Source organism: Marmota marmota, unplaced genomic scaffold (assembly GCF_001458135.2).
Source record: "Marmota marmota marmota unplaced genomic scaffold, marMar, whole genome shotgun sequence".
Lineage (NCBI taxonomy): Eukaryota > Metazoa > Chordata > Mammalia > Rodentia > Sciuridae > Marmota > Marmota marmota.
Window position 1 is genome coordinate 2,782,434 of NW_026000079.1, and position 26,061 is coordinate 2,808,494.

General features: G+C 50.6%; 4 protein-coding genes and 1 long non-coding RNA gene across 11 annotated transcripts; 2 read left to right on the forward strand and 3 right to left on the reverse strand.

Annotated features, from left to right (window-relative positions):
• Window positions 1–407: 407 nt before the first annotated feature.
• LOC107156735 (lens epithelial protein) lies at window positions 408–2,415 on the reverse strand. Its single transcript, XM_015502802.2, has 2 exons — window positions 1,810–2,415; window positions 408–1,728 (listed from the first exon to the last, which is right to left on the reverse strand). The coding sequence occupies exon 1, from the start codon at window positions 2,047–2,049 to the stop codon at window positions 1,864–1,866; it is 186 nt and encodes a 61-aa protein (XP_015358288.1). The 5' UTR covers window positions 2,050–2,415; the 3' UTR covers window positions 408–1,728; window positions 1,810–1,863.
• Window positions 2,416–2,508: 93 nt separating this feature from the next.
• Flad1 (flavin adenine dinucleotide synthetase 1) lies at window positions 2,509–8,523 on the reverse strand. 4 transcript variants are annotated; one of them, XM_015502800.2, is made up of 8 exons: window positions 8,372–8,523; window positions 7,668–7,890; window positions 5,338–6,082; window positions 4,554–4,701; window positions 4,012–4,110; window positions 3,744–3,933; window positions 2,811–2,884; window positions 2,509–2,700 (listed from the first exon to the last, which is right to left on the reverse strand). In XM_015502800.2, exons 2-8 carry the CDS (start codon window positions 7,746–7,748, stop codon window positions 2,565–2,567), a joined length of 1,473 nt encoding a protein of 490 aa, XP_015358286.1. In that variant the 5' UTR covers window positions 7,749–7,890; window positions 8,372–8,523; the 3' UTR covers window positions 2,509–2,564. The 4 variants fall into 4 exon arrangements, 3 of the variants coding, with proteins under 3 accessions (XP_015358286.1, XP_015358287.1, XP_015358285.1); XM_015502801.2 differs by having other exon boundaries at window positions 8,387–8,481; XM_015502799.2 differs by lacking the exon at window positions 8,372–8,523 and adding an exon at window positions 8,102–8,287.
• On the forward strand, window positions 5,918–6,719 carry LOC125620256. The gene is made up of 2 exons (XR_007351869.1): window positions 5,918–6,055; window positions 6,515–6,719. It is a non-coding gene; the product is annotated as an uncharacterized LOC125620256 (long non-coding RNA).
• Window positions 8,524–11,686: 3,163 nt separating the features above from the next.
• On the reverse strand, window positions 11,687–15,632 carry Cks1b (CDC28 protein kinase regulatory subunit 1B). The gene is made up of 3 exons (XM_015502808.2): window positions 15,478–15,632; window positions 12,814–12,941; window positions 11,687–12,209 (listed from the first exon to the last, which is right to left on the reverse strand). Exons 1-3 carry the CDS (start codon window positions 15,534–15,536, stop codon window positions 12,157–12,159), a joined length of 240 nt encoding a protein of 79 aa, XP_015358294.1. The 5' UTR covers window positions 15,537–15,632; the 3' UTR covers window positions 11,687–12,156.
• Window positions 15,633–15,872: 240 nt separating this feature from the next.
• On the forward strand, window positions 15,873–26,061 carry Shc1 (SHC adaptor protein 1). Of its 4 annotated transcripts, none has more exons than XM_015502807.2 (13): window positions 15,873–16,031; window positions 19,355–19,522; window positions 20,089–20,159; window positions 20,668–20,731; window positions 20,849–20,968; window positions 21,229–21,282; window positions 21,464–21,515; window positions 21,692–21,818; window positions 22,687–22,885; window positions 22,964–23,033; window positions 23,116–23,247; window positions 23,401–23,639; window positions 24,467–26,061. In XM_015502807.2, exons 2-13 carry the CDS (start codon window positions 19,358–19,360, stop codon window positions 24,593–24,595), a joined length of 1,422 nt encoding a protein of 473 aa, XP_015358293.1. In that variant the 5' UTR covers window positions 15,873–16,031; window positions 19,355–19,357; the 3' UTR covers window positions 24,596–26,061. The 4 variants fall into 4 exon arrangements, with proteins under 4 accessions (XP_015358293.1, XP_015358291.1, XP_015358289.1 ...); XM_015502805.2 differs by having other exon boundaries at window positions 15,874–16,031; window positions 23,113–23,247; XM_015502803.2 differs by lacking the exon at window positions 15,873–16,031 and having other exon boundaries at window positions 18,094–19,522; window positions 23,113–23,247.

The window sequence follows — 26,061 nt, forward strand, 5'->3', positions numbered from 1 at the left end:
TTACATATAGCAGACAGTCAATTATATTTGTTGAATGAATGAATGAAGATTCAGACCTGCATAACTATCTCTGGAATGTTCTTCAAGAAGTTGGTTATTGTGGTTATCTTCAAGGGAGGCTGGGGGATAGGTGTAGGAGACTTAATTTTTACTTCTAGAGTTCTTTAAGTGGGGTGTGGTGGGACAGACCTGTAATCCCAGTGATCGAGGAAGCTGAGGCAGGAGAACTGCAAGTTCAAGGCCATCCTCAGCAACTTTGCAAGACCCTATCTCAAAAGTTAAAAATGACTGGGGAGAAGGCTGCGGTTGTAGCTAAGTGGCAGAGTGCTTGGCTCGCATCTGTGTGGCACTGGGTTCGATCCTCAGCATCCCATAAAAATCAATAAATAAAATAAAGGTATTGTGTCTATCTACAACTGGAAAAAAAAAAAAAAAAAAAAAAGACTAGGAGTAAAGAACGCCTGTGGGTTCACTTCACTCCCCAGAACTGCAAAAAAGAAAAGAGAATTATTTACTTTAGGCATATACTACCTTTACAAAAAGGAAAAAACCCAGAGAGAAAGGAGTTAACTAAGAAGGTTGAAGAAGAGCTGATCCCAGAGAGGGAGCAAGAGGGCCCCATATACCGGATCAGGCCAGTGTCCCAGATGAGAAAGGGGGATGAGCAATACCTGGGCCCAAGGAGGTCAGGAACTCTCTGAATGGCGATCCCAGCAGGACACTGAACAAGCCCTGTTGCTGGCTTTGCGGTTGTGGGAGGCTGTGGGGGGGTGTGTGAGTAAGCGTGAGCAAGACGATGTGCACGTGTACCTACCACTGGGAGTCTTTTGGGAAATCCTGTTATTGGCTTCCAAGGGGAAGCGAGGAGTCAGTTCTACTTACTCAAACCATTGGTGTCCTGATAGGAGTCATGCCCTGATAAGCCTGAGGAAGCGGTGTGGCTGCACAGATGGCTTTTCTCTTATAGTTGTGTGTGTGTGAGCCCCGAGCTCTGGTAGCTCATGGGGCCCACTTCCTCCACAAACTGGGAATAGCACGGTGCTTTCCCTAAGCTCCTCAGAGGCAGGGAGCTCCCTACACCAGGTCCTCTACTTGGGGAAGGGTTGAGACCCTCGGGTGGCCATTCTAATACCCTGGCCTCACAGAACACGCCAAGCTGGACCCCTCACTATACATAGGTGGGAGGATCCTGGCCTTTCTCCCCTCCACTCTCCCCACCCAGGTAAGAGTGAGTCAGGAAACCTGGATTTCAAAGTCACTTCTGTCCTGGACAACGTCCTTCCCTCCTTGGTCTGCTGCACTCTGGCTCGAAGACTCCTTCAGTGCTGACTTTTGTCTGCTTCCCTCTTAGACATTTGGAACTTTTGGCCTCAAAGCCTTTTTATTATACGTATAGTTCAGCGATTCTCAAACAGAGGTCTTAGGGCACAGCCCATGCCTGGTACTAAGAGCACGGTGAGATCACCCATCTGGGCTGGCGGGCTCACTGTGCCAGGAGTAGAGGTGTGCCAGGTCCTGCGGTCGTCTTACTGGAGCGCCGGCCAGCAGGCCAGACTCCCGCTCACCAGAGGTTCCACAGAGGCAGAGGCTGGGGGCTGAGGTCCAGAGACGAGGCTAGTCTGGCAGATGGCACAGCTCAAAGCAGGATCCACACTTCACTCTTCAGTCGTCGTTTGTGGCCCACCTGTCCTTGGTCAGGCACAGCTGGCCCCAGGAGTCTTGACGGGGCTACAGAAGAGAATGGGGGAGCTGAGAGGCAGGCTGGGCTACACAGGCCGCAGCCACACCCCCGTCCGACCCCCTGCCCACCTGAGCGGTGCCAGCCATGCTGTCAGCGGTAGAGGAAGCCGCTCCCTGGCGTCATCAGTCCAGCAGCTCCTTGATACACCAGCAGCAGAGCAGTATGTAGGCCACTTCCTTCAGGGTTCGCTGCAGGCCCTCCCACCCTGTGCCCATCTTAATGACAGGCACACGGAGCCCAGCGTCTCGCAGGACCCCTCCAAGGGAGAAGGGTAAGGCCTGGGTTAGGGGCTGTGTCCTGGGCTGCATGTGGGCAGTGGTTCTGAGGAAGGGTGTGGGAGCTGCCTTTGGTGCCTTTTATCAACTGTCCCCACCCCCTTCAGGCCTCATGACTAGACGCAAAGGCCCCAGGGTCTAGCAAAGGAACATTCTGGGCTTGGGAAAAGGCTGAGTCAGCCCCTCTGGACAGGGATGGGGTGGGGTTAGTGGGGGAGGGCCTGGGCACTCCATCTCCACAGCCAGGCCAGCTCAGCGTCCCTTCCTCCAGCTTGGGTGGGCCTGTCTGGTTGCCCCTTTCTCCGTGGTCGGCACAACTCCTCCCACCTTGGCGGGCTCTGGATGAGGCTGGCGTTGAGAATCATCCAGGAGTGCTCCCTTCCGTCTGCTCCATCCTACCCCTGGTTCCTCAGGGTGGGCATGACCAGCTTCAAGCTCGCAGGTCTGGCCACTTCTGTCCCTCGGAGCACAAAGACACAGCCAGAGCCACAGCACAGTGAGAGGCTGGTTTATTGACAGGCACTCCCCTCCCCCCTCCACACAGGAGGTCACATGCGGGAGTTTCGCTCCTCTTCTTCATTCTCCAGTAGGTAGGCTGGACGGTAGGTGGGGTGTCCTCCTGGGCCTAGGCACTTCAGGGCTGGGTTCTGTACTGTGTTCTCCCGACTCCCCAGAGACGTGTACCTGGAGAGCAGAAATGGAAGGCCAGTGAGTGACGGTAGGCTCTCCGGGGGGGCTCCCCCTATCCCAACACCTTCACATCCCCCACACCCATTCTGCTCCCCTAAACTTACCCTCGGTCATACAGGATACAATATGGGACAAACAGCTGACGTAGAAAGTCCCAGATGTTTCTGTAGGTCCAGTCCTGGGAGGTCAGAGTCATAGAATAGTCACAAACATTCTCTCCCCTGCCATCCAGGAAGGGGCCATCCAAGGCTCCCCTGCCCCTTGGCTCTGAGGGAGGGAGGCTTGCTGTCTGGTTCTGTGGTGCACCTTGCTCTGTGCAGACTAAGCAGCGAGACAGAGGAAGCCTCCGTCCTCTACCCTCTCCATTCCCGAGCCACTCTCACTGACGTGTCACATCCCGAACATGGAAGGACTGTGTGTCTCAGTCGGTGCTGCCAGGCTCGGCTGTCTGCCAGGACGGACATATCTGTGCGTCTTATGGCAGTGACTCGAAACATGGCTACTATAATTGAAGAAATGAATTTTAAATTGTTCTTAATTTTTAAAGTTGAGATACAAGCCAGGCATAGTAACGCATGCCTATAATCCCAGCTGCTTGGGAGGCTCAGGTTTGAGGCCACTGGGCAACTTTGTGAGAATTTGTTTCAAAATAAAAAAACAAAAAGGCCTGGGGGTGTAGCTCAGTGGTCAGCATGCCCCTGGGTTCAATTCCCAGTACCAAAAAATATTTTTGAGCTATAATTCACATGTCATCTTCTTCATCCTGTGAAAGTATTTTAGTAACTTGTATTTAATTCCAGTTATAACCTAAGTATGAATAAATAGCTAATGGCTGTCATATTGGAGAGCACAGGTCTAAGTCACTGGTCCACAGTGAAAAGTACAATGCTCAATGAGTATCTGTTGAAGAGATGATCGAACAGCACTGCCTCCCTTGGATGGTGGGGCCCCTTCATCCATGACTCAGGCTCCGGCCTCCTTCCCCAGGGGAGCTGGGGTGCAATGACTGACAGGGCACAGGAGACAGAAGGCATTACCAGCAGTGGGTTGATGCGCATGAAAGAAGGCCAGCCGGGGTCGGTGGGACTGAAAGGGCAGAGGCTACAGGAATAGGGATCAGTCCGGCGAGTGCCCATCAGGACAGCCTCCAACTGGGGGTGCTGTGTCTGCAGCTCACACAGGGCCTGCTTCATGTCACCCTCAGCCTCCAACACCTGCAGATTATACCTTAGGAAGAGAGAGGTGGAGGTCAGAGTGGGACCTGCCAAGCTCCTCTTGGAGCCCAAACCTCCGGGCCTCTAGTACCTCTTGATAGTGTCCTGTAGAAACTGTTCCAGTTCAGGAAAAGGGGAGACGCTGCGGATATACAGGATCTGGAGGGGTTTGGGGACATCAGGAAATTTCCTGGGGAAGGGGAAGGATTCATAAGGTTGCTGGCATAGACAGGGAACTTGGCTCTCTGGAGAGCACACTCTCTCTTTGTTGCATGGGATGGACACCCTCCCTTTCTCCCCTGTCCTCATTTTTTTTAATCTAGCCGACCCACTTCCTATGGGAAGCCCACTCCAATTGCTCACTTCTTGAACCTGAGCGTCCCTATGTATGGATTGATATTTCTGGTAAATATCACCTCCCCAATGGGACTGTGACCCACTTGTGCTCGGGGATGGTGGCCTGCACATCTATATCCAGGGCCAGGTATGCGCCAGATGCTTGATACATAGGGTGGGAGAATGGAACAGAGAGGTCACTGGGGCTACCTCCCTTCCTAGCCCCGATGTCCTGGCCTCCTCTCTGCTTCCTGGGATGGGGAACTAGAGGGATTAGGTGTCCTGAGGTGGGCTCACCTCTGCACAGCTGCATGGAAGAGGTGCAGGAGGGCGGTGCAGTCCTTGCCCCCGTTGAAGCCCACACAGAGCTGGTTGAGATGGTACCGAGCCAGGGCAGTCTCAATGGTCTGTAGGGCACCTGCTACCTTTTTCCCCAGAGAAGACCCTGCCAGGCAGGCAGGGAAGTGGGCATCAGGAATATATAGCTGTTGAATGGGGCATGTTGCCCTTGCTTAAAACCCTTTAACCTCTTCCCATGTTCTTAGGATTAAGTCTAAACTCCATGCTGTCCCCTGGCCCTTGCAGTCTGTCCCCTGCCTGCCATTCAGCCACCTGCCCTTACTTCCATTCCCCTAAACCCCAAGCTGCTCCTCCAGGTCTACTTCCATTCTCTTTGCTCTTGGCCCACCCCCTGGTCCAATCAAATGCTCCTTATCACTCAGCTCTTTTGTTACTGGGTCAGGAAAGCTGTCTCTGACCCTAGATCAAGGCTGATCTCCCAAATGTGGAATCCTCTTCGTTCACACCTCATGTATGGTCCCCTGCTTCACATCCATCCCTCTAGTTAAACCACTGATCCAGAAGAGCAGAGCATACATTTGTCCATGTTGTCCAGCACAGTGCTGGTGAGGATGGGCACTCAATCAATATTTCTTAGAATGAATTAATCAATACTGACTATTTTCTACCTTCTCTCAGAATTGTGGGAAGCCCCCCCCGCCCCCAACAGGTCCTGCGTTTCTAAATCTTGGATGGCACCAAAGGCCGGTACATGCTGTCCTTCCCCAAGGAAGGCCCCTACCTGATTGAGCGAGTTTGTATACAGCCTCACTGGCTTGCTCCACGGCGTTGGGCATGTAGGAGACCAGCGACCCCTGGGGCAGACGGGCAGTCAGGTAGGCCAGGCATTCCTCCAGTGGTCCTTCTTCCTCAGAGTCTAGAGTCAGCTTCACCTGATAGTAGTTGCTGCCCCAGTCAGGGTAGGAACCCAGGCCAAGCTTCCGCCCAAAGTGGGCCTGGGCCTCCGCAAGGATGGGGGCAATAGAGGTTTCAGCAGCAGCCACATACAGCTCCTTGGAGTGGAAATGAACAGCTGTGTTCTGGAACAGTCCCTTTAGCCCCTCCAGCACCCGCCGCAGCAGCTCCGGAATGCCTGGGAAGAGGTAGACGTTCCGGACAGAGACCAGCGGGAATCGGAAGGGGCGGCCAGTGCGAGGATCTATGCCGTAATGCAAGCGGGCAGAGGAGGGCACCAGGGACAGCTTCTCCCAGCCCTGCCCTCCTAGGGCTTTGATGGCCTCTTCCAGCTCAGGATGTGGCTTCAGCTCCTCCCCGAAAGCCTGGGCAACTGCCTCAAAGGTCACATCATCGTGAGTGGGGCCGATGCCCCCTGCAGTGAGAACATGGGTAAACCGGCTAGAGAAAGAGGTGACCTCGGCTGCAATGGTGGCTACTTCATCAGGCACAACAGAGACTCGGCACACCTGGACCCCCAGGGAGCGCAGTGTCCGGCACAGAAAGTAGGTGTTGGTGTCTTGAGTGTGTCCCTGGGGGTTGGGGAGGATGAGACTGTCAATACCATGGGGATGAAAGGCAGGGGGAGTATAGCTACATCTGTCTGATGATGGGTACTCTGCTCTTTGAGGTCACCCCTTCAGGCTGTTGAGCCTGGGCTGGGTGGGAAAATCCCCTGGAATGTAGTCAGGAGATTCACCTTGGGCCCCCTCTGCTCTTTGATCTTGACCTTACGTATATTTATGGACTCAGTTATCAATTCTATGTGGGCGATTTGTCCATCTCCTTACCAGTCCTGACAGTTTCAGTCTCCTGACTCCAAGTGCTTACTGGGAAGCCTCACGGTATCCCTGGCTATTGTCACTTCAGTCAGTGGCATCCCAGACACTGCCCACAGCCAGTCAGACTCTTCATTCTGTCAACTGTACTGAAATGTCTCCCCATCTGCTCTCCTCTGTCCCCAGTCACCAAACAGGTCCTTGGCACCTTTCACCTGGTCAATGGCAACAGCCTCCTGGCCGAGCTCCCAGCCTCCAGCCACGGTGCTTTGCTCTGTGTCTTCTGAGTAACCTTCCTAATGCGTCACTGTGATTGCATCACTTTTGGGCTCAAGAGCCATTTGTTGTTTCCAACTGTATGCAGAATAAAGTTCAAATTCTTTTGCAAGTATTTAAGGCTGTCTGTGGTGTGTATCCTATCCTCTTTTCCAGCCCCATCTCCTTCTACCTCTCTATATAGGTTAAGAGTGTGTTCTGGAGTAAGGAAGAGTCATGCTAGAATTCCATTTCTACCACTTTCTAGGCGTGTAATCTCAGGCAAGTTTCTCAACCTCTCTAAGCCTCAGTTGCGTAATCTATTTATTAACTGAGATTCACAATAAAAGCATTAACTTCATGGAATTGTTGTGAGGCTTAGTAAAATCACATTTGTGATGTAATAAGAATACTGCTAGCCTCTACTAAGCACTCAAAAAATAGTGTTTACTATTACAAACCTAATGCCCTGCCATGTCCTCTAGTAATACCCTTGATCATTCAGAAGGAATTCCTTTTCCTTCTATCTCATTTATCCACTTTGCTGAGTGCCTTGAATCATTTCCAAATAGGCTGGATATAACACTTTATTTATTTGTTTTTGTACCAGGGATTGAACCCAGGGGTGCTTAACTACTGAGCCACATCCCCAGCCCTTTTTACTTTTTGAGACTGGGTCTCACTAAGCTGCCTAGGGCCTTGCTAAGTTGCTGAGGCTGGCTTTGAACTTGTGATCTTCCTGCCTCAGCCTCCTGAGCCTGTGGGCTTATAGGCCTGTGCCACCAGCCTGGATATAACTCTTAAATATATAATATGTGCATTTTTTATCTCCTCTACTTGCTAGGCTTCCTGTCACTGCTGGGTAGTCCCTACGTCCCCTACTATACTACTTGGAAAAATGGGGACATTGCTACAACTTTTTTTAGTGGAGTAATTTGAAAGAAAGTGAGTCCAATATGTTGGACTCACTCCAGGAATCTACTGTGGGACTCCCACCCTGGTTCACCTCCCTCAACAGGATGGGGAGCAAGCTCTTAAAGTCAGGAGAAAGCCGCGCCCTCCCCTTCTTCTGTCCCAGACACACCTTGAGGATCTCATCTCCAACAATGATGATGCCCGCCGTCACGCTGCGCCCCTGGGGAAGTTCAGAGGCCCTAGATGCCATGGTCCTGCCTTCTCTTTCCCTTTGGAAGGCCCTCCGGTAGCCACCCAGACCCCCAAGTAGGGGCCGCAAACACCGGGGGACTGCCAGGTCTACAGGGCACTGGGGGCCATAGCCTGGGAACAAGGTCCGGGATGGAGAGAACCTGGAGGAGCCAGAAAGGACAATGGAGGAGAGGAGGAGCACAGTTCCTTCTTAGAATATGACTTAGTCTTCTCTAACCAGACCCTTCATAACCGACTCTTATTACTGCCTCTTCAATAAACGTGTTCTAAAATCCCAACCCATGCTCATATAAATGACTTCGATGCTTGGCTCTAGTCTCCTTAAAATGTCCTTCTCTCCCGAGAACCTACCACTTTAAATGTCTTCGGTGTGCGGAACTGGTCGTCTCAAGAGTTTGTTCTATCTTGGGCATCTGCACCTTTAAATGTCTCTTGTCTTCGGGGCTTCTGTCCCTTTAAATTTCTACCTTATCCTGGGCCTTGGCTCCTTTAAATGCGTTCCCTCCCTCCACCCGCGACCAGAACCTTGTCGCCTTCCCCCGCAGCCCCCTGCACCCTTTTTAGTCCGGAATCCCCTCTTTCCACCGCGCTTCTGACTGCTGAGCTCTTCCAGGCTCTCACCTGCCTATTTTGTACCTTTACCGGGTCTTTCCCTCGCTCCTTTCCTCAGGTCCCGGGTCAACTTCCGCACTCAAAGTACCGCCTCGCATTGCCCCGTACGGATTGGTTACTCCGGCTGTCGCTTAGACGCTCCCCAATGGTCCTATTGGTAGAGCCGACTGTCGCTCTCAGGCTTTATCCAGCAGGCACGAGCAATATCACGTTGTTATTGGCAACCACCACGTTCGCCGGAAACGTGGGGGCCGGGCTTCGGTCCAGGGCGGGCGTGGGTAGGCGGGACTTAGGAGTTCGGGGCGCGAAAGTTGCAGTTGGAAGTGTTCTCAGTACTTTGGGGTGTCGTGCTGGAGTAAGCGGAGGCTTTCTGATCTCCCAGACTCTTGTATGCTGTTTTCAATAACCATGACTCTGATTCTAGGGGAAGGGGTCAGGGGCTGGTGTCCAGCATTTTTTATTATTAATGTATTTGGTACCGGGCATTGAACCCAGGGGGACTTATCCACTGAGCCATATCCCCAGCCCTTTTTATATTTTACTTAGAGATAAGGTCTCGCTAAGTTGCTGAGGTAGGCTTTGAACTCCTATCCTCCTGCCTCAGCCTCTCGAATCACTGGGATTACAGGCCTAAAGCACCCGGCCTGGCTCGGAATTTTTATTTTATTTTTGGGTGTGTGTGTGGGGATACCGGGGGTTGAACTCAGGGGCACTCAACCACTGAGCCACACCCCCCAGCCCTATTTTATATTTAGAGACAGCTTCTCACTGAGTAACTTAGCGCCTCACTGTTGCTGTGGCTGCCTTTACACTCGTGATCCTCCTGTCTCAGCCTCCTGAGACGTTGGGATTACAGGCCTGGGCCACTGCGCCTTTTGAGGTTGTAATCGAACCTCAAACAATCCTCCTGCCTCAGCTTCCCCTGCAGCTGGAATTACAGGGGCATGCTATTGAGTTCAACTGGGATTTTATTTTGTAACAGAAGAAAGCTGAGGGAGATAGGATGTCTATCATTGCCTGTGGGATAGGAGTAGGGGAGCTTTTAGTGTGAACCTTCATTTGTCTTTAATATAAGTGATAAAATTACTTAAGATCTCTTTGAAAAGAAAAAGTAAAAAGCCTCTCTTGCTCCACGGTGTTCCGGATGCTTAGTTCAAACTTCACCTCTCAGTTTTCAGTCCTGAAGGGAAAGACAGTAAATAGGGAGGGAATGCCTTAGGTGTTCACTTTGGAGTCTTAATTACATCAGCCTGGCTTACTCATTTCCGTTGCAAAGAAAAGTGCTTCATAACTTGAACCATCTGGGGATGGTTTTAATTGGCAGATAATGATTCAGGTTTGGGTGGGCCAGAAACTTGCGTTTCTCCAGCTCCCATGTGATGACCACATTTTGGTTTCTGGGCTTTTTTAGTAAAAGTTAACATTTATTTGGAGAACTGCTGAACTACACCTGGCCTCATTTTACTCTATAAAATCGTGTAAGATAAATATCAAGCCCAGTTTACGGGAGTAGAAAAGTGAAGGGAAGCCACCCAAACATACGTAGATAATAATAGTAATAAACCCTGTGGTTTGTTATTTTTTTCCAGTTTAAAAAAACACACCACCACTTACTTGCCTAATGACATAAGTCACATGCTCCAATTTTTTTTTTTGAGAGAGAATTTTATTATTTATTTTTCTTTTTAGTTTTCGGCGGACACAACATCTTTATTTGTATGTGGTGCTGAGGATCCAACCCAGGCTGCTCGCATGCCAGGCAAGCACGCTACCGCTTGAGCCACATCTCCAGCCCAATCCAATATTTTTGTTGTAATGAAGGTTTGACATTAGACTCCATCTCAAAACATCAACTCTGGCCAGGTGTATTGGCGCATGCCTATAATCCTAAAGGCTCTGGAGGCTGAGGCAAGAGGATCCCAAGTTCAAAGTCAGCCTCAGCAATTTAGCGAAGCCCTAAGCAACTCAGTGAGACCTTGTCTCAAAATAAAATATAAAAAAGGGCTGGGAATGTGGCTCAGTGGTTGAGTGCCCCTGGGTTCAATACTTGGTATCAAAAAACAAACATCCCCCTTAATTAAAAAACTTGTTCCAGTCATTTAGTAGTGAGTTCCCAAGCTTAAGCACAATACTAGAACCACAAGGAGAATTTGTTAACACATTGCTGGGCCCAACTTTCAACTTAGAATTCAATAGGTCAAGGGTGGAGCCCAATTATTTGTATTTCTCACAACTTTTCAGATAATGTTGATGCCTTTTTAAAAAATATATTTTATTAGTCCCCCCCCCTTTGGTACTGGTGATTGAACCCAAGGGCACTTGACCACTGAGCCACATCCCCTGCCCTATTCTGTATTTTATTTAGAGACAGGGACTCACTGAGTTGCTTAGCGCCTTGTTTTTGCTGAGGCTGGCTTTGAACTCGCGATCCTCCTGTCTCAGCCTCCGGAGCATCTGGGATTATAGGTGTGCTCCACCTTGCCCTGCTTATTAGTTGTTGATGGATTTTTAAAAATATTTTTTAGTTGTCAATGGCCCTTTATTTTATTAATTTACAAGTGGTACTGAGAATTGAACTCAATGCCTCACACATTCTAGGCAGGCACTCTACCATTTTGCTAGCTACAACCCCAGCCCCATGTTGATACCTCTTATCCAAAGCTGGCACTTTGAAGAACTATTTGAGGATTAAATGGATAGAAGACATGCTACTATTACTTTTAGAGGGTGGAGTTTTTATTTGGTGATGTTCTCTTAAATGGCCAGTTTACATCTGTTTTCTCAAACTTTGTTTGAAATCCATCACCTAATACACACTCCAAACCAATTAATTCAGTCTCTTAAGGATAATTTAGGTGGGTACCAGTTACCCAGATGATTTCTATGCTCAAATTTAAGAAATAGTAAAAAACCACCAATGGGCATAGTGAACAGGTCAGAAGTGTGCCAGTTTTAGGCAGGAAAGAAAGCACAAAGCAGTCTCTGGTTGACAGCCTCTTCTCTTAACCCTGTGTGCCCTTCAAATATTGGGACCATGTTAAAGGAAGCACCCCTGACTGTACGAAACAGCTTATTTGTTTTGATGAGATGGGGCTGTCCCTATATAACTTCTACCTGTCTCAGTCTTGTAGTTAGAATGAAATATATTTTAGCAGATGTTTGACAGCAAGTCTGCTTAAAGTAGATTACCCGAATGCTCAAATAAACCTCATTATTGCAGAGCCGAGTTTCATTATCAAACTGAAGGGTATATAATTATAACCACAATATTGACTTATAATGGTCACCATAAGAGTAGGGGAAAAAAGCCTTACAATCACAGAATTAGATTATAAAAACTTCCTCTTTAATCAAGGTTTTTAACATGGAACAGATTTCTCAAATAAAATGGAAAATTTCCAATACATTGAAACATAAATCCATAAGTCACCATACATACAACACCCAGCAGGAAAAAAATAAAACGGCAAGTTCACACAATCCCTGTAACAGCCGTGGTCTGATTCTTAGATGCTCCCTCCATCTGCCAAGTGTGTTCTGCTGGATACAAAGCACACTGTGGCTTCTGGGGACACACCCAGCTAAGGCTGTGGTCCACAGAGCACTCATCTGGCAGGGCAGCAGTGGCTCTATTCCACAAGCAAAGCAGTCACCAGCACATTCAAACAGTGGATTGAACATCCTTTAAATATCAAAGTGGAAAACAAGAAGGCAACATAATCACATTATCAGAAAGATGTCAGAAAGTAAGGACAGCTGGGTAAAGCTCAAGGCTGCAACGTGGCTCGCCAGCTTCATTTCTTTGGCTTCTTGGGTAGTGGCCGACGGAACAGCAAGATGTGAGGTTCTGAAAGAGTGAGTGAAATCTGAGAAAAGCTCACACCATCCTATGTACAACCTATAGTGCATCCCACCACCGGCTAGCTATCATCCACTCAGATCTTTATAACTAAATTAAGATGTAAGCATATGGTCTTAGAAGCAGACCCAGAAGTCTGGCCTGACTGCCAAAATGAGAACCGTTAATATCAGTTTTTGCTGTGTTTATACAGCCCTGGGGTGTCCTTTATTAGTTTTGCCTGGCAGTTGGGTGTCTGGTGTCTTATCAAGAAATATAATTTCCTCTGCTTATTTGGAACACATCCAAGAATTTGCTTTCTGATGGTGAACCAAGCAAGGACCAAAACTAGGATATGTGGCCTTAAAAAATAATTTAAAAAGTACCTGCTAACTAAATTAAAGGTTTTTCAGTAGCAGGTTATCTCTGAACTTTTCAGATATTTTACCCTTCCTCTTATTTTTGGTCATTCAAGTTTGTTTAGATAGTTAGGGGAAAGAACTCAGTAAATCATTCTCTTCTACTCTATTTGCTTTGGGTTATGCAATCTTATTCTTTCATTCTCTCACTGCAGAAGTTCTTCTATGCAGTTGTTTTTAGCCATTGCACTGACCTGGTTCATGGATCATATAATGAACCCATCCCTGACTCTGCTGAACTCCAAGATTCCTCCATTCAGATTCAGACATCAAATGGGTTTTAGGGACCAGTTTGGCTATGTCCTTGGGCAACATGACATGCCTGTAACAGAAATATGGGGAAATGGGGAATTAGTGTTAGTACTGGGTACAGTTTGTCAGAGAAGTGCATGTATACAAAGACAAAGAAGAAAATAATTTTTTTTTAAATTTGTATTTTTTTTTAGTTGTAGATGGACACACCAGTGTAAGCACCTAATTTCCAGGCACTGTTGAGAGGTATTTTCTGCCTTCATGGTCCTTATAGTCTTCTGTTGATTACCCACAATACAATGGGAGTCCCACAAGAGTACAGTGTTAATAGCTACAGGTGGGTTTTAAGCAGGATTGGCAAGGAAGGGACAGAAGTTACTTTGTGGAGAAGAAAGGGCTGTCATAAAGTGTTGTGTAGAAGAGTCATCATAATGAATAAAATGTAAATAACACTAATTTTCCTAACTCTGAAGGGATATGCCATCAGATTTGGGGAACTCCATGCTTTCCAGACCAAAGGTATCTCTCTTTATGCAAAGAAATTTATTATTCTGATCTGAATCAGATTAAAGCAGATAGCACATTTTCATTAAGCATGTTGAGTCTAAGTGCTCCCTCTGTGCTACTAATAAGAGTTTTTCCCCCAAAAGACAGGGCTGGGGGTGTAGCTCAGATGGTATAGTGATTGCCTAGCATGTGCAAGACCCCCCAGTACTGCAAAACCACCAAAAAAAGATAATTCTTATCTAAATGTCTGAAAATAGTTTACATTCTAACAAGCCCCAGACACAAAATTTGGCTTGATTATATAGACAAAAAAACTTAAACCAAAATGCCACAGCTAAGCTGCTAAGAGTTACATCTTTTGGGGGATGAAATTAGTGATTTATTCCTAGCTGTGCAAATATTTTGCTATAACCTTTTGTGTGTATGTGTGTGTGTGTAATACTGGGGATTGAACCCAGGGATACTTTACCATTGAACTACATCCCCAGCCCTTTTTATTTTCATTTTGAGACAGAATCTTGCTAAGTTGCCCAGGCTGAGCTAGAACTTGCAGTCCTCCTGCTTCATTCTCCTTAATCACTGGGATTTTGGGTGTGTATCACCATGCCTGGCACAGAGTTTATTTAATAGTTCGGATGTAGAAAGCGGCTGAGAATGACAAAGTTAACTGGATTCAAGATTTTTTTGGGGGGGGGGCATAAAGATGGTTATGTTAAAAAAAAAAAAGAAAAAAAGGAAAAAAAAAAAAAAAAGATGGTTATGTATTTGTCAACAAATACCAAACAACACTCAAACTCTCTCATAATTCCCCAAGTGTCCAAAGCCCTAAACTAGGCTGGGTGAAAAGACAGAAAAGAGCAGATTTTCACTTTCTGCTCTAAAATTGAGAAAGGGCTAAGATACAAACTAGGAAGTTGTATTTATTTATTTTGTACTGGGGATTGAACCCAGAGGCACCTTACCACTGAGCAACATCCTCAGTCCTTTTTATTTTTTGAGACAGGATTTCACTAATTTACAGAATTTTCTTTCTCAGTAAACTGTGACTGCCTCCTGCCTCAGCTTCCCAAGAAGCTGGGATTACAGGTGTGCACTACTGGTGGAGGAAGTTGTTTTAAGTATTACAATGAATACAGATTGGTGTAATGCCAACATTTGTAGAATCCTTTGTCTTTCTTCATTTTCCAATGCAGAATTATTATAGATTTAGATTTTATCAAATCCAAATGCTGCATCCAATGTAAGGCTATTTTCTTCACCATCCTTGGCAGATGGATATCCAGTATCTTCTAAACCTTTCGGTCAAGAGGTACTTTCCTTTTCCCAATTCTACGTTCCTATTCTCATCCAAGGCAGTTAGCTGCCTTCCCTCTTCTTGGAAAGTTCTGTATACCACCACCACCACCACCACACCCTGTCCGGAGCTCCAACACAGCATGGAGTTTGTCGGTAGCCTCCAGATCTTTAAGTTTGTGAGCAGAGACCATGTCTTACCCTTGCACTTTAGCACACCTGAAACCTTTAAGCGCTCCATAATTGTTCAAGTGAAGGACATCTACTAGGCCCATACTAGGTACTTGCTGTGTTCTTCGCCCATTTTTGTTCCCCTCAGTTCTTCTAAGTCCCCTTCCTAACACAAGCCAGACAACCACACCCCTTTCCTTTTCCGTGAATAAACAACACTCAAATTCTCTCATAACTCCGCAAGCATTGAGGACACAAGGTAAATTCCAGCTCCGCTTTTGTCAGCTTCTCTCGTTAGCTACTTGGAATGACTGCGATACGTGCAATTAGGAACGGTGTCTAACAACCACTTGCCCAATAAAATCGTGAGAATGACCCAGAAGCCCCGAAGGGTGAAGGCGGTCAGCGCTCTAACCACGCTAGCAATTAACAGAGGGCTGATTTCAAATTCCACTTCATTGTTGTAGGATAGACCCCCACCCTTCGCGCACGCGCCTTACACTTCCAATCGCACACCCATCCCGTTAATCTCACGCGCATGCGCCGATTTTGTCGCCTCAGTAAGTGACTAACTCCTCTGGCCCTCATTTGTCAAGGCTCACGACCTCGCTAACGGCTTCCGCGCGGGCACTAACCGGTACTCGAATTCCTCGTCGTCGTATTTGTCCGAATAGTAAATTTGTTTGTGCGACATGATCACTCTGCCTGCGGGCCTCCAACACCGCGCCGCCAACCTCTAAACAACTCCCAGCAGCACGCGCTCCCACCCTCTTTGGCCTCGCTTTCAAACACACCGCCCGCACTTCCTATTGGTCCGTTTGGCTTAAGGCGGGACAACTCCACCTTGAAGCCTCCTATTGGCTCAGATTTGCTTCTCCTCGAGTCCTTATTGGAGTGCAATTCTCAGATTCCCGAAGAACAAGCTTGGGTCAAAAATAGGCATCTTATTGGCTATCACTGCTCCATGAGCATTCTCGCGCTGCCATTGGCTGGTTCGGGAAAGTGGGACGGGTGAGGAGGGACCGTGAGGTAGAGGGTCAAGGGTTAGTGAGGCCGGAAGTGAGTGTAATAAAGTTTCTCCGGGGAGGCCGGGCCGGGGAGAAAGTTAGAGCGGCGACTTAAGCAGGCAGTGGCGTGATCCGCAACCAGACTGACCCGCGGTGCGGTGCGGAGACTCCATGAGGCCCTGGTGAGTCTTGACTTTTTTTACTCGTTAGGCGACCCACTCCTCCACCCCGGAACCCCTCTCCCGGGACCCCACTTCCGGTCGTCATTTGTGAGCCCCGCCTCCTGAGACCCCCTCCCCGGAAGTCCCACCTCCCAACTTCTGGGGTCTCCCCGAACCCCGACTTGTCTTTTATTGTCGTGACTCCACCCTGTCGTCCAGCTTTCCTGGAAGTCCCACCCCCAGGCATGCTTCTAAGCCCTACTACAAGAAACCCTTCTTTAGTCCGTCCACTTCTCCAAAACTCCGCCTCTTCACAGCGACTCTCCGCTAATTCCTGTCTGTCAAAGCCTAGGTTCCGAAAGGGCAAAGGCTTTCTCCTCAAAGGATTACCTTACTGAAGCTGTGACTCGGGGGTTCCGCCCCCTCCGGGGGCTCCGCCCCTTCCGTAGTCCACGTCCGCGGTCCCGAAGCTTGGCTGCCTAGAAATCTGAGGCGCGCGTCTAGGGGCCCACGCCCCCTTAAGAGATTGATCCCTGGGGACCCAGGTCGTCGCCTGCAGAGCTTGTCTCAGTCGCCCGCTTACATTGCCCTGTCCTTCCTCTCTCTGGGCCTCGGGCTCAGTTTCCTGACGCTCGTGCTCCTCCAGGTGGAAAGTCGAAGTCCCCATCCCGGCTGGGAGGGGAGACTAGAGGCGGCCGGCTTCTCTGCCCTTACCTTCAAGTAGATCCTCCAGGTGTGGGTCCACTGGAGGGGCGCTGGACTTGGGGTTGGGTAGGAGAGTGGGAGAGACACTTGCTCAGAATTTTCCTTCCTAGGACCAGCAAACCGCTGAGGTCTTCCTGCCCGAGGCGGGGTGGGGCGGCGGGTTGTTGGTGGCGGCCTTGGGGGCCAACGGGAGCCAAAGTTTCCCTCCACCCGGGAATGGTGGTTTGGAGCCCGGAGAAGCGACTAGTGTCCATTTCGTGGTTTTTAAGGGACCCTCAGTCCCTCTTCTCTGGGTCTTCCCCTCCCCCTGGGCAAAGCTGTGGTCTGGGCATTCGGTTCTGGTCCTGGCTCCGTGTGCAGCCTTCCTAGCTGGAGACATTCCAGAGGCCCTCGCCATTTCCTGCTACTTCCCGCTCTCGTTTCTCCTCTCTGCTGGCCTGAGAAGCAACACGCGCTTTTTGCCTCAAATACCCAATCGCCTGGACCTCTAGCAGGCAATTTTCTTTCTCCCTGTGCAAATTTCAGGAGTCATCCTTTTTTCCTCCAAGTGGCCACACCTTTTGGGTCATTCCCATCTCTGGATCTTGCAGTCTCACACAGCACTTCATCTCTAAAGATGAGGACATACTGGTTGTGTGTGTGTGTGTGTGTTGGAAGCATGAAGCCATGGCAGAATCCTCCCTCATTCTCTGTTTGAGAGCTGAGGCCTTAGCAAATGGATAATAGAATTCCTTCTCAGGAGTGGGGGAATGCAGTGACATGGCTCTCGGGGATGAGAACTGAGGGAAGTGGAGAGAGTTAAGCAAGGTACTTGACATACTTTAAGTGCTACTAGTGTTAATCATTTCACTCATATAGATTGTTTTAATCCTCTGAAGCAAACCTAAGGGTTATGCTGAGATGAGCCTGGGGGAAGATGTATCTTTTACTACTTGTATTTTGGTCACTTTCCAACTTCCTTTATGGCCTCAAGCAGAACTGCGGCAGGAAGTTGTGGGTGGCAGGAATAGGCTTGGGACTATTCCTTGAGTCCAGCCTCAGCTCATCTTTTGGCACCCCTTTCTCCTGTCCTTATTGACACAGATTTGTCTTGCGACCACTCTATCTATAGTGGTCTGTAGCCTGCATTTCTCTTTGGGAACTTTCATTCTCCCACCTTCCCTTGCCAGACCTCTCCTCTAGTGTAAGGGACACTTTGGTGAGGTTGAAAGCCCTGCAAGAGGAGGGGTCTGGGTGTACCTGGCAGGCCCAAGGGGTTGACCTTAGTCTTAGTGCTCTGATCCTCCTTTCTTACCTTTATTATTTTACTTTGCTAATGGTCCCTTGGAAATGGGGCAGAACAGTGCTTGACCGTGGGCCATTGTTCCTTGGTTGGTAGGCGCCATGCATGGAGAAAGAGGCTTGAACATATCCTCTTGATGGAGTTCTTGTCTTGTAGCTCCCTGAGGCACCACCCAGGTTGGACTTTATTTCACTTACTTCACCAGCCTTGCCCACCCGCTAGGCCCCTGCTGCATCCACTGGGACCACTTCCTTCCTGTCCCCAGTCCACAGCTGTTGTAGCAAAGGATGTTAATGGCCCAGGCTCCCCGGGGCCACTACCCGCCTGTATATGGTAGTGGTGGGAGGTGGCCTGGGCTGGAGGATGGGGGAATGTGTGTGTTCAACCTGGACAGGAAGGGAAATGCTGAGTCCCGGGATCCCCTCCCTTTCCACCCCCAGCTGTCTGTTTCCTCCCTCATTCCCCGCTAGCCTCCCCTGGTTTCCTGATCTCTTTTGCCTGCCCATGTCCGGTTTGGATTGATCCAGACCTCCTCTTATCTCCTTCCTTTCCTCCGTACTCCTCCATCTTTCCCTTCCACCTCCACTTTCCTCCTCTCCAGATTACTAGTTGCTGCCCTACACTGGGCAGGGGAAGGGTGTCGCTAGCTTTACCCTAGCAGGAGTTCTAGGTTGGGGCGGTGGTTGGGGGAGCTCAGCCCCTCTGAGCCTGTGAGTCAGCACTGTCCCTGGGATTGGTCTCTCTCCTTAGTTCCCCGCCTCTGGGGAGGAGCCAGGCAGCTCCGGGTCCAGCCTATTTTCGTCTTAGCCAGAGAAGAGGCTCCACGCTGGTGGGGATGGGCCCCGAAACTGTCTGGGTCTGACCTGGGGGAATGGAAATCACTTATCCTTCTCCTGCCCCAGGACCCCTGTGACTCCTGGGCCATAGAGGTTCAGCCAGGCTAAGGGCCTGGGGATGCCCCCTGCCTGGCCCCCTTGCCCGAACTGGCAGGGGGGCCGGGCTGGGCAGCAACCCCCCTCTAACTCCAGCCATGGATCTCCTGCCCCCCAAGCCCAAGTACAACCCACTTCGGAATGAGTCTCTGTCATCGCTGGAGGAGGGGGCTTCAGGGTCCACCCCCCCGGAGGAGCTATCTTCCCCATCAGCTTCGTCTCTGGGGCCCATCCTGCCTCCTCTGCCTGGGGACGACAGTCCCACTACCCTGTGCTCCTTCTTTCCCCGGATGAGCAACCTGAAGCTGGCCAACCCGGCTGGGGGACGCCTGGGGCCTAAGGGGGAGACTGGAAGGGCAGCTGAGGATGGGGAGGGGATCACAGGGGCAGCCATGCCAGACTCAGGCCCCCTGCCCCTCCTCCAGGACATGAACAAGCTGAGTGGAGGCGGCGGGCGCAGGACTCGGGTGGAAGGGGGCCAGCTGGGGGGCGAGGAGTGGACCCGCCACGGGAGCTTTGTCAATAAGCCCACGAGGGGCTGGCTGCATCCCAACGACAAAGTCATGGGACCCGGGGTTTCCTACTTGGTTCGGGTGAGTGAACATCCTCCCTTCCACTCCCTCCCACACCCCCTGCGGTTCCTCTGCTCACTCCAGCTGTGCTGGGCTCCCTTCCTCTTCTCCACCAGCACCCTCTGTTTCGGAAACCTTTCTTGCACCTTCTCTGATTCTCTTCCCCTTCCCTTCCCATCTGGGGAAATTTCTGCCAGGGCCCCCTTCCTTCTTTGGACACTGCCCCCCCACTGTCCCCACCCTGCTTAGCACAATGCCTGGCACATCAAGAGGCTCTCAGTAAGTGTGGGAATGAGTGACTTCTTGATTCTCCTCTCCAGACTCCTCTCCTTTTCTAGAGATGTCAAAGCATCCCACCCAGTCCTGTCACTGCCCTCTGGATTCCCCCAGTGCATGAGGCCCTCCTAGCTTGGCCCTTTCTCTTTCTCCATGTTTTCCGTGGATTGTGCTTGGTGGGTTGTAACCATAGGTAGTGGGCAGACTACTTCAGTCTTACTTCCCTTAGGGATTATGTAGGAAAGCCTTAGGGCTCTGTGGGAAGGGGGTGGGGAGGCTGCTGACCTGTGGTCCTCCCCTCCATCCCTTAGTACATGGGCTGTGTGGAGGTCCTGCAGTCGATGCGTGCCCTTGACTTCAATACCCGGACTCAGGTCACCAGGTTAGTGGGGAGTGGCTGCATTGTGGAAGTCCTAGGATTGTGAGGCCACGGGAAGGGGGACACTTGGTGGTGGCGCTAGTGGTGGCTTTGGGTGATGAAGAGGATTGAGGGAAAGTTAGGGGAGTTAAGTCTGAATGCAAAGAGGCAACTCTGGTGTGGCACCTCCTTACCTACCTAGTCTTGGGGATTGTGGGGAAGGTGGCGGAAACAGTTGGTCGAGTTGAAGTAGAAAATGGAAATTGATGGAAGGTTGCTGCTGCCTTTGGCTAGGGAATGGGACATTTGGTAGCTGGGAAGAGGTGGGGTGATACCCATTGAGGTTCTAACTCAATCAGCCAGGAAGCGGCCTTCAGTGTCATCAAATATTAAAGGCTCTTAATTCAATCCACCACGACAAAGAGCCTGGAGTGCCCTGGGAGTCTGGCCTGGCTTTCCCCTCCCCCAGCTCCGTGGCAGCCCCAGCTGGATGGGAGGCATGCTGTGGGTCTGAGTACCCCTCTTTCCCCAGGGAGGCCATCAGTCTGGTATGTGAGGCTGTGCCGGGTGCTAAGGGGGCAACAAGGAGGAGAAAGGTATGTGGGGTCAGCGGGGCTGGGAGACGTGGAGGGGCCGAACGTGTGGGAGAAGCCTGAGGCAGGAGTTTGCTCTCCTGGTGTGGGTGCCCTCTGAGACTCTGGGCCCTTCCCTAGCCCTGCAGCCGCCCACTCAGCTCTATCCTGGGGAGGAGTAACCTGAAATTTGCTGGAATGCCAATCACTCTCACCGTCTCCACCAGCAGTCTCAATCTCATGGCCGCAGACTGCAAACAGGTTGGTGATGTGGAGCAGGGGGACCAGAAACACTGAGGGGAGGGCCAAGGGAGATCTAGGGATGAGACCAAAACTAGGTGAGAGGATGTGGAGGCAGCAGGATTGTAGGGAAGGAAGAAATTAGGAGGACATGGGGTAAGAAGCCAAGAGAAAGAGACTTGGACTCCAGGGTTCTGGGCCAGGGGTAGGGGCATCTGAGAGTCCTGAGGCTGCCTGACACGTCGTTCCCTTCCTCCTCCGTCCCCTGCCCTAACCCTCAGATCATTGCCAACCACCACATGCAGTCTATTTCATTTGCGTCCGGCGGGGATCCGGTGAGTTGGGGAACAGAGTAAAGGTTGGGGGAGAAAAGTAAAGGGCTAGGGATTGGGAAGGCATTGGCTCGAGAAGTGGGGTGCTAGAATGGTGGGAATATCTGAAAAGGACTGAATCTTAGGGCCAGGATGGAGCTGTAACATTTAGCTAACTAGCTTCTTCTGACTCTGTCCACCCCAGGACACAGCCGAGTATGTCGCCTATGTTGCCAAAGACCCTGTGAATCAGAGAGGTGAGGCGTGGTGGGGAGCACTGGGTGGGGCCGGCTGTCAGTAAGGAAGGTGAGCAGGACCTGGGGTTATCCTTTTGTGCTCTGACTAAGAGGAACGGATAGGGGCTCTGCTGGGAGGATGGGGGCCCCGTCCACACCTCCTTCGAGCTCACTGACGGCCTCTGCCGTGCCCCCAGCCTGCCACATACTGGAGTGTCCAGAAGGGCTCGCCCAGGATGTCATCAGCACTATTGGCCAGGCCTTTGAGTTGCGCTTCAAACAATACCTCAGGAACCCACCCAAGCTGGTCACCCCTCATGACAGGTGAGCCAGCGGGCCCCAGACTGCGAATGGAAAAGTGGGTCTGCTCCTCCCACACTTGAGCTCTGAAAGGTTCAGGGAAGGAAATAACCTGTGGCCCCTGCTTCACACTTCCTGCCATTCTTATGTTTCTGGTGGCCCATCAGGAAAGTCTTTTGAGGCCTTGGCTGCTGCAAGACCAGTCTGCCTCCTCTTTCCCATGGTGGTGCTGTGTTTCCGCTCCTCCCAGTGGCGTCTCTTTCTCTGTGGTGGACTTCTCTCTTTCCAGTCTCCTTGCTTCTGGCCCATCCCCATCATTGCCTGCCTCTCCATCCTTTGTTTTCTGCCTCTAACAGCCACCAAGAGTTTGGACTGGGAGGCTCTCTCTCCTTTTTTGAGGTCCCTGCCTTTCCTGCATTAGGCTCCATGGGATTAGCAGGAGGCCAGTAGGTTGTTTTTGGAGAGGTTGAACCATTTTGGAGCAGCCCCACCCTGCTACATAGTGCTTCCCATCTCTCCTGGGAGACACTGTAATAACCGAGGGCATAGCTTAATATTCAAACTTGCTTTATAGTCAAGCCTGAATTTAAACAAATAATAATTTAAAAAACATCAGAATTTAAATCTCTGCTGTATTCCCTCTTAGTTGTGAGTCCTCAGGGAAATCTTTTCACCTCTGATTCTCATTTTCCTCATTTTGCAGAGTTAGGGAAGGAGATGTATCAGGTTACAGGGTTGCCAGGAGGATGAAATGATGGGGTTTATAACACCCAACCTTAGGCACAACCCACAGTAAATGCCCAATACGTGGCCACTGTTCTGTTATCCTAGTGTGGCCCCCCAGCCACCACACATTTACACCCATCTCCTCACTCTGTCCTGTCTCTCTCAGGATGGCTGGTTTTGATGGCTCCGCTTGGGATGAGGAGGAGGAAGAGCCACCTGACCATCAGTACTATAATGACTTTCCGGGGAAGGAGCCCCCTCTAGGGGGGGTGGTAGACATGAGGCTTCGGGAAGGAGCCCCTTCAGGAGTTGCTCGCCCCACTCCACCCAGTGTCCAGACCTCTAGCCACCTGGGAGCTACACTGGTAAGTTATTTGGATGGAGGCGCCTGGGCTCAAGTAGGAGTGAGGGTCTCTGATCTCACTTGATTTTTATCCCCGCAGCCTGTCGGACAGTCTGCTGGGGGAGACCCAGAAGTCCGTAAACAGATACCACTTCCACCCCCCTGCCCAGGTACAAAGCCGGGGTTGAGGAGGGCAGAGCCAAGGGTGTAAGAGCAGGGCAGGGTCACATTGAGCCTCCCTTTCCTCAGCAGGTAGAGAGCTCTTCGATGATCCCTCCTATGTCAATGTCCAGAACCTAGACAAGGCCCGGCAAGCAGGGGGTGGGGCTGGGCCCCCCAATCCTGCTGTCAATGGCAGTGTACCCCGGGACCTCTTTGATATGAGTGAGTGTATCTGTTTTTGTATCCCCCACCTTCCTGCTGGGGTGCTCCTCTTCTGCTAATCCACTCTCTGCTTTCTTGCTTCCTTTCCTGACGGTCTAGGTCCAGGTGAGTGCTGGGCCAGCTACCTACCCTAACCCTCTCTCTATCCCCTAGAACCCTTTGAAGATGCCCTTCGGGTACCTCCCCAACCCCAGTCCATGTCCATGGCTGAACAGCTCCGAGGGGAGCCCTGGTTCCATGGGAAGCTGAATCGGCGGGAGGCAGAGGCGCTGCTTCAGCTCAACGGGGACTTCCTGGTGCGAGAGAGCACGACCACACCTGGCCAGTACGTGCTCACTGGCCTGCAGAGTGGGCAGCCCAAGCACCTGCTTCTGGTGGATCCTGAGGGTGTGGTGAGTGTGGCAGAAGGGGGCGGGGGCGGGGCAGAAGGGAGATACAGTGCCCTTCCGTGCATTCCTGTTCCTTTCTTCCGTCATTGCTTTCTAGTGCTTTCCCTGCTGGCAGCTCTCTGTGGACCTCCCCTGCTCCTCTAGGTGCCTGGCATCCCTCTCCTGTGGCTTAGAGTTCCGTCCTTTCTCATGTCCTTAAGTCTGAGCTGTGTTCTTCCAGTCTTGGCCAGTCCTCAAATCCCCAGACCATAAGCCTGTCAGAGCTAGAAGATACCTATCTGCACCCCTCTTTTCTTTTTTATTTTGTGGTGCTGGGGATCGAACCCAGGGCCTTGTGTATGTGAGGCAAGCATTCTGCCAACTGAGCTATACCCCCAGCCCCTGTAGGGAAACCACCCTGGAGTGGTTGTGATGTCCAGTGTTAGATGGTAGAGGCTAGATGCCAAGTTTCCTATTGTAAGAGGAGCTAGGGACCCTCTCAGCTCCCTGTGGACTCAGTGCCCAGTCCATTGTCCCCCTTCTCCTCAAAGCTTTGGTTTCTTTTCTACAGCAATCAGCTTTTTTTGTATGGTATATCCTCCTCTGAGACATGCCAACTTCCTCCAGGTCCTTCAGCTTCACGATTTGTGGACTGGTGTCCCCTTCACCTTTTCCCAGTTAATTGACCTAAGCATTCCCATCCATCCATTTCTTTGTAGAAAAGCCTTAATGAAAAGCTTCCCCCCACCCCATCTTCTCCTTTCTCAGACCTGTTGACTGTTCCATCTTCTACAACCTTGTGGGTAGAGGTCTCCTGGACTCTTCATTGAACTGACCCTTTTCCTTCACAGGTTCGGACAAAGGATCACCGCTTTGAGAGTGTCAGTCATCTCATCAGCTACCACATGGACAATCATTTGCCCATCATCTCTGCGGGCAGCGAACTGTGTCTACAGCAACCTGTGGAGCGGAAACTGTGATCCTTCCCAGCCTCTCTCCCAGAAGATGTTCTCCAACCCCCTCCACCTTCCTTCCTAACTCTCAGGAACTCACTTGGGAGTGTTCTGTGGGGCTTGGCCTTGGGTAGGAGCTGGGTGTAGTGTGGACTCTGGGTTTAGTATCCAGCTGAGGGAGGATTTGTCAGGAGCCTGGGGTAGAGCCCTGCTTCTCCCCAAACCTCACCAAAGTATTAATGTACAGAGTAGCCTCCTTGCCTGGGCCTTTCCTGTGCCAATCTGATGTTCCCTTCCTCAAGAAGGCAGGTGCTTGTAATGGCATACGCCCTGTGGTGATAAGCCCAGCGAAGCTATCAACCTTCTGGGGGAAGCAGAAACAAATCACACCTCTGGTCCACCCTGGGCTTCAGGGTACCCCTGACCCCTCTCAGTCCCCCTCTGCCCTAGTGTTTAAACTTTGTGCCTTTGACCATCTCCTAGGTCTGAAGATATTTTATGCAAAGAGGCCCCTGAATTCAAGGACAGGGGTGTTGACACCTTTTTGGCTTTTGGAACCCTGCCCTCTTCTTGTTCAGCATCCCTCCAGTTTGGGATGGGAGAACAGAGGCAGGGCTGGGAGCTGTATCCCCTCTCCCTGGGGATACAAAACCCTTAGAGATTGCTCCAGAGCCCCCCTACCGGCCAGGGGGTAGTTGGACCCCTCCCCTGCTCAGTGCCTCCTGGCCGGGGCCCCTCCCCACAAGGGGTCTGTATATACATTTCGTAAGCTCCGCCTTTTCTCTTTTGCATGCATGTTTACAGCCAAAGTAGCCCTTCGTCCTGTAGCTCCACCCTGCCTCCCCATCTGTGGCAGTGCGGGTGGCTGAATTTGGGCCTCCTGTACATACAGTAAACTGACCCGGGTGGGTTTTGTGGAGGCGGGAACAGGGGTATTAAGACTCTAAGGCATTGGACAATCCCTAAATACTATCTGTAGATTTGGAACTGCATTCAGTTTTTTACTTTATATGCATATACTTTAGGGCTGTAGATTTATTTTCCTAATCTTGTTTTCCATGGCTTTTGAGCACAAAATGATGATAATCGATTACATTTATATATCATCTCTTTGACTTTTCCAAGTCCTTTTACAATTGGCATTTTTCTCAGAGGTAACTAGGACTGGCAGCATTTTTTTTTTAATGTAAGACCTGCAACAGAAACTGATTTAGTCTTGGGACTGAGTTTGGGTCCCTTACCGTGAGGCTGGGAAGTGTGGCTGAGTATTGGTACAATGTCACGAAGTGGTAGCTTAAAACCTCCAGGTGTGGAGCACCTTCTAGGCGCGACCCTGGTGAGACGACGGAAACCGGCCCTGCGGGCTCTCCAGGCCGTGGGGATCCGGGAGGATCACTGTTAAATTCTGGCCGCCGCCTCTTTTTGTTTGGATGTTTCCACGGGTCTCAGTTATACCAAAGGGAAAGTCTTCATTAAAGTCCGTATTTCTTTTA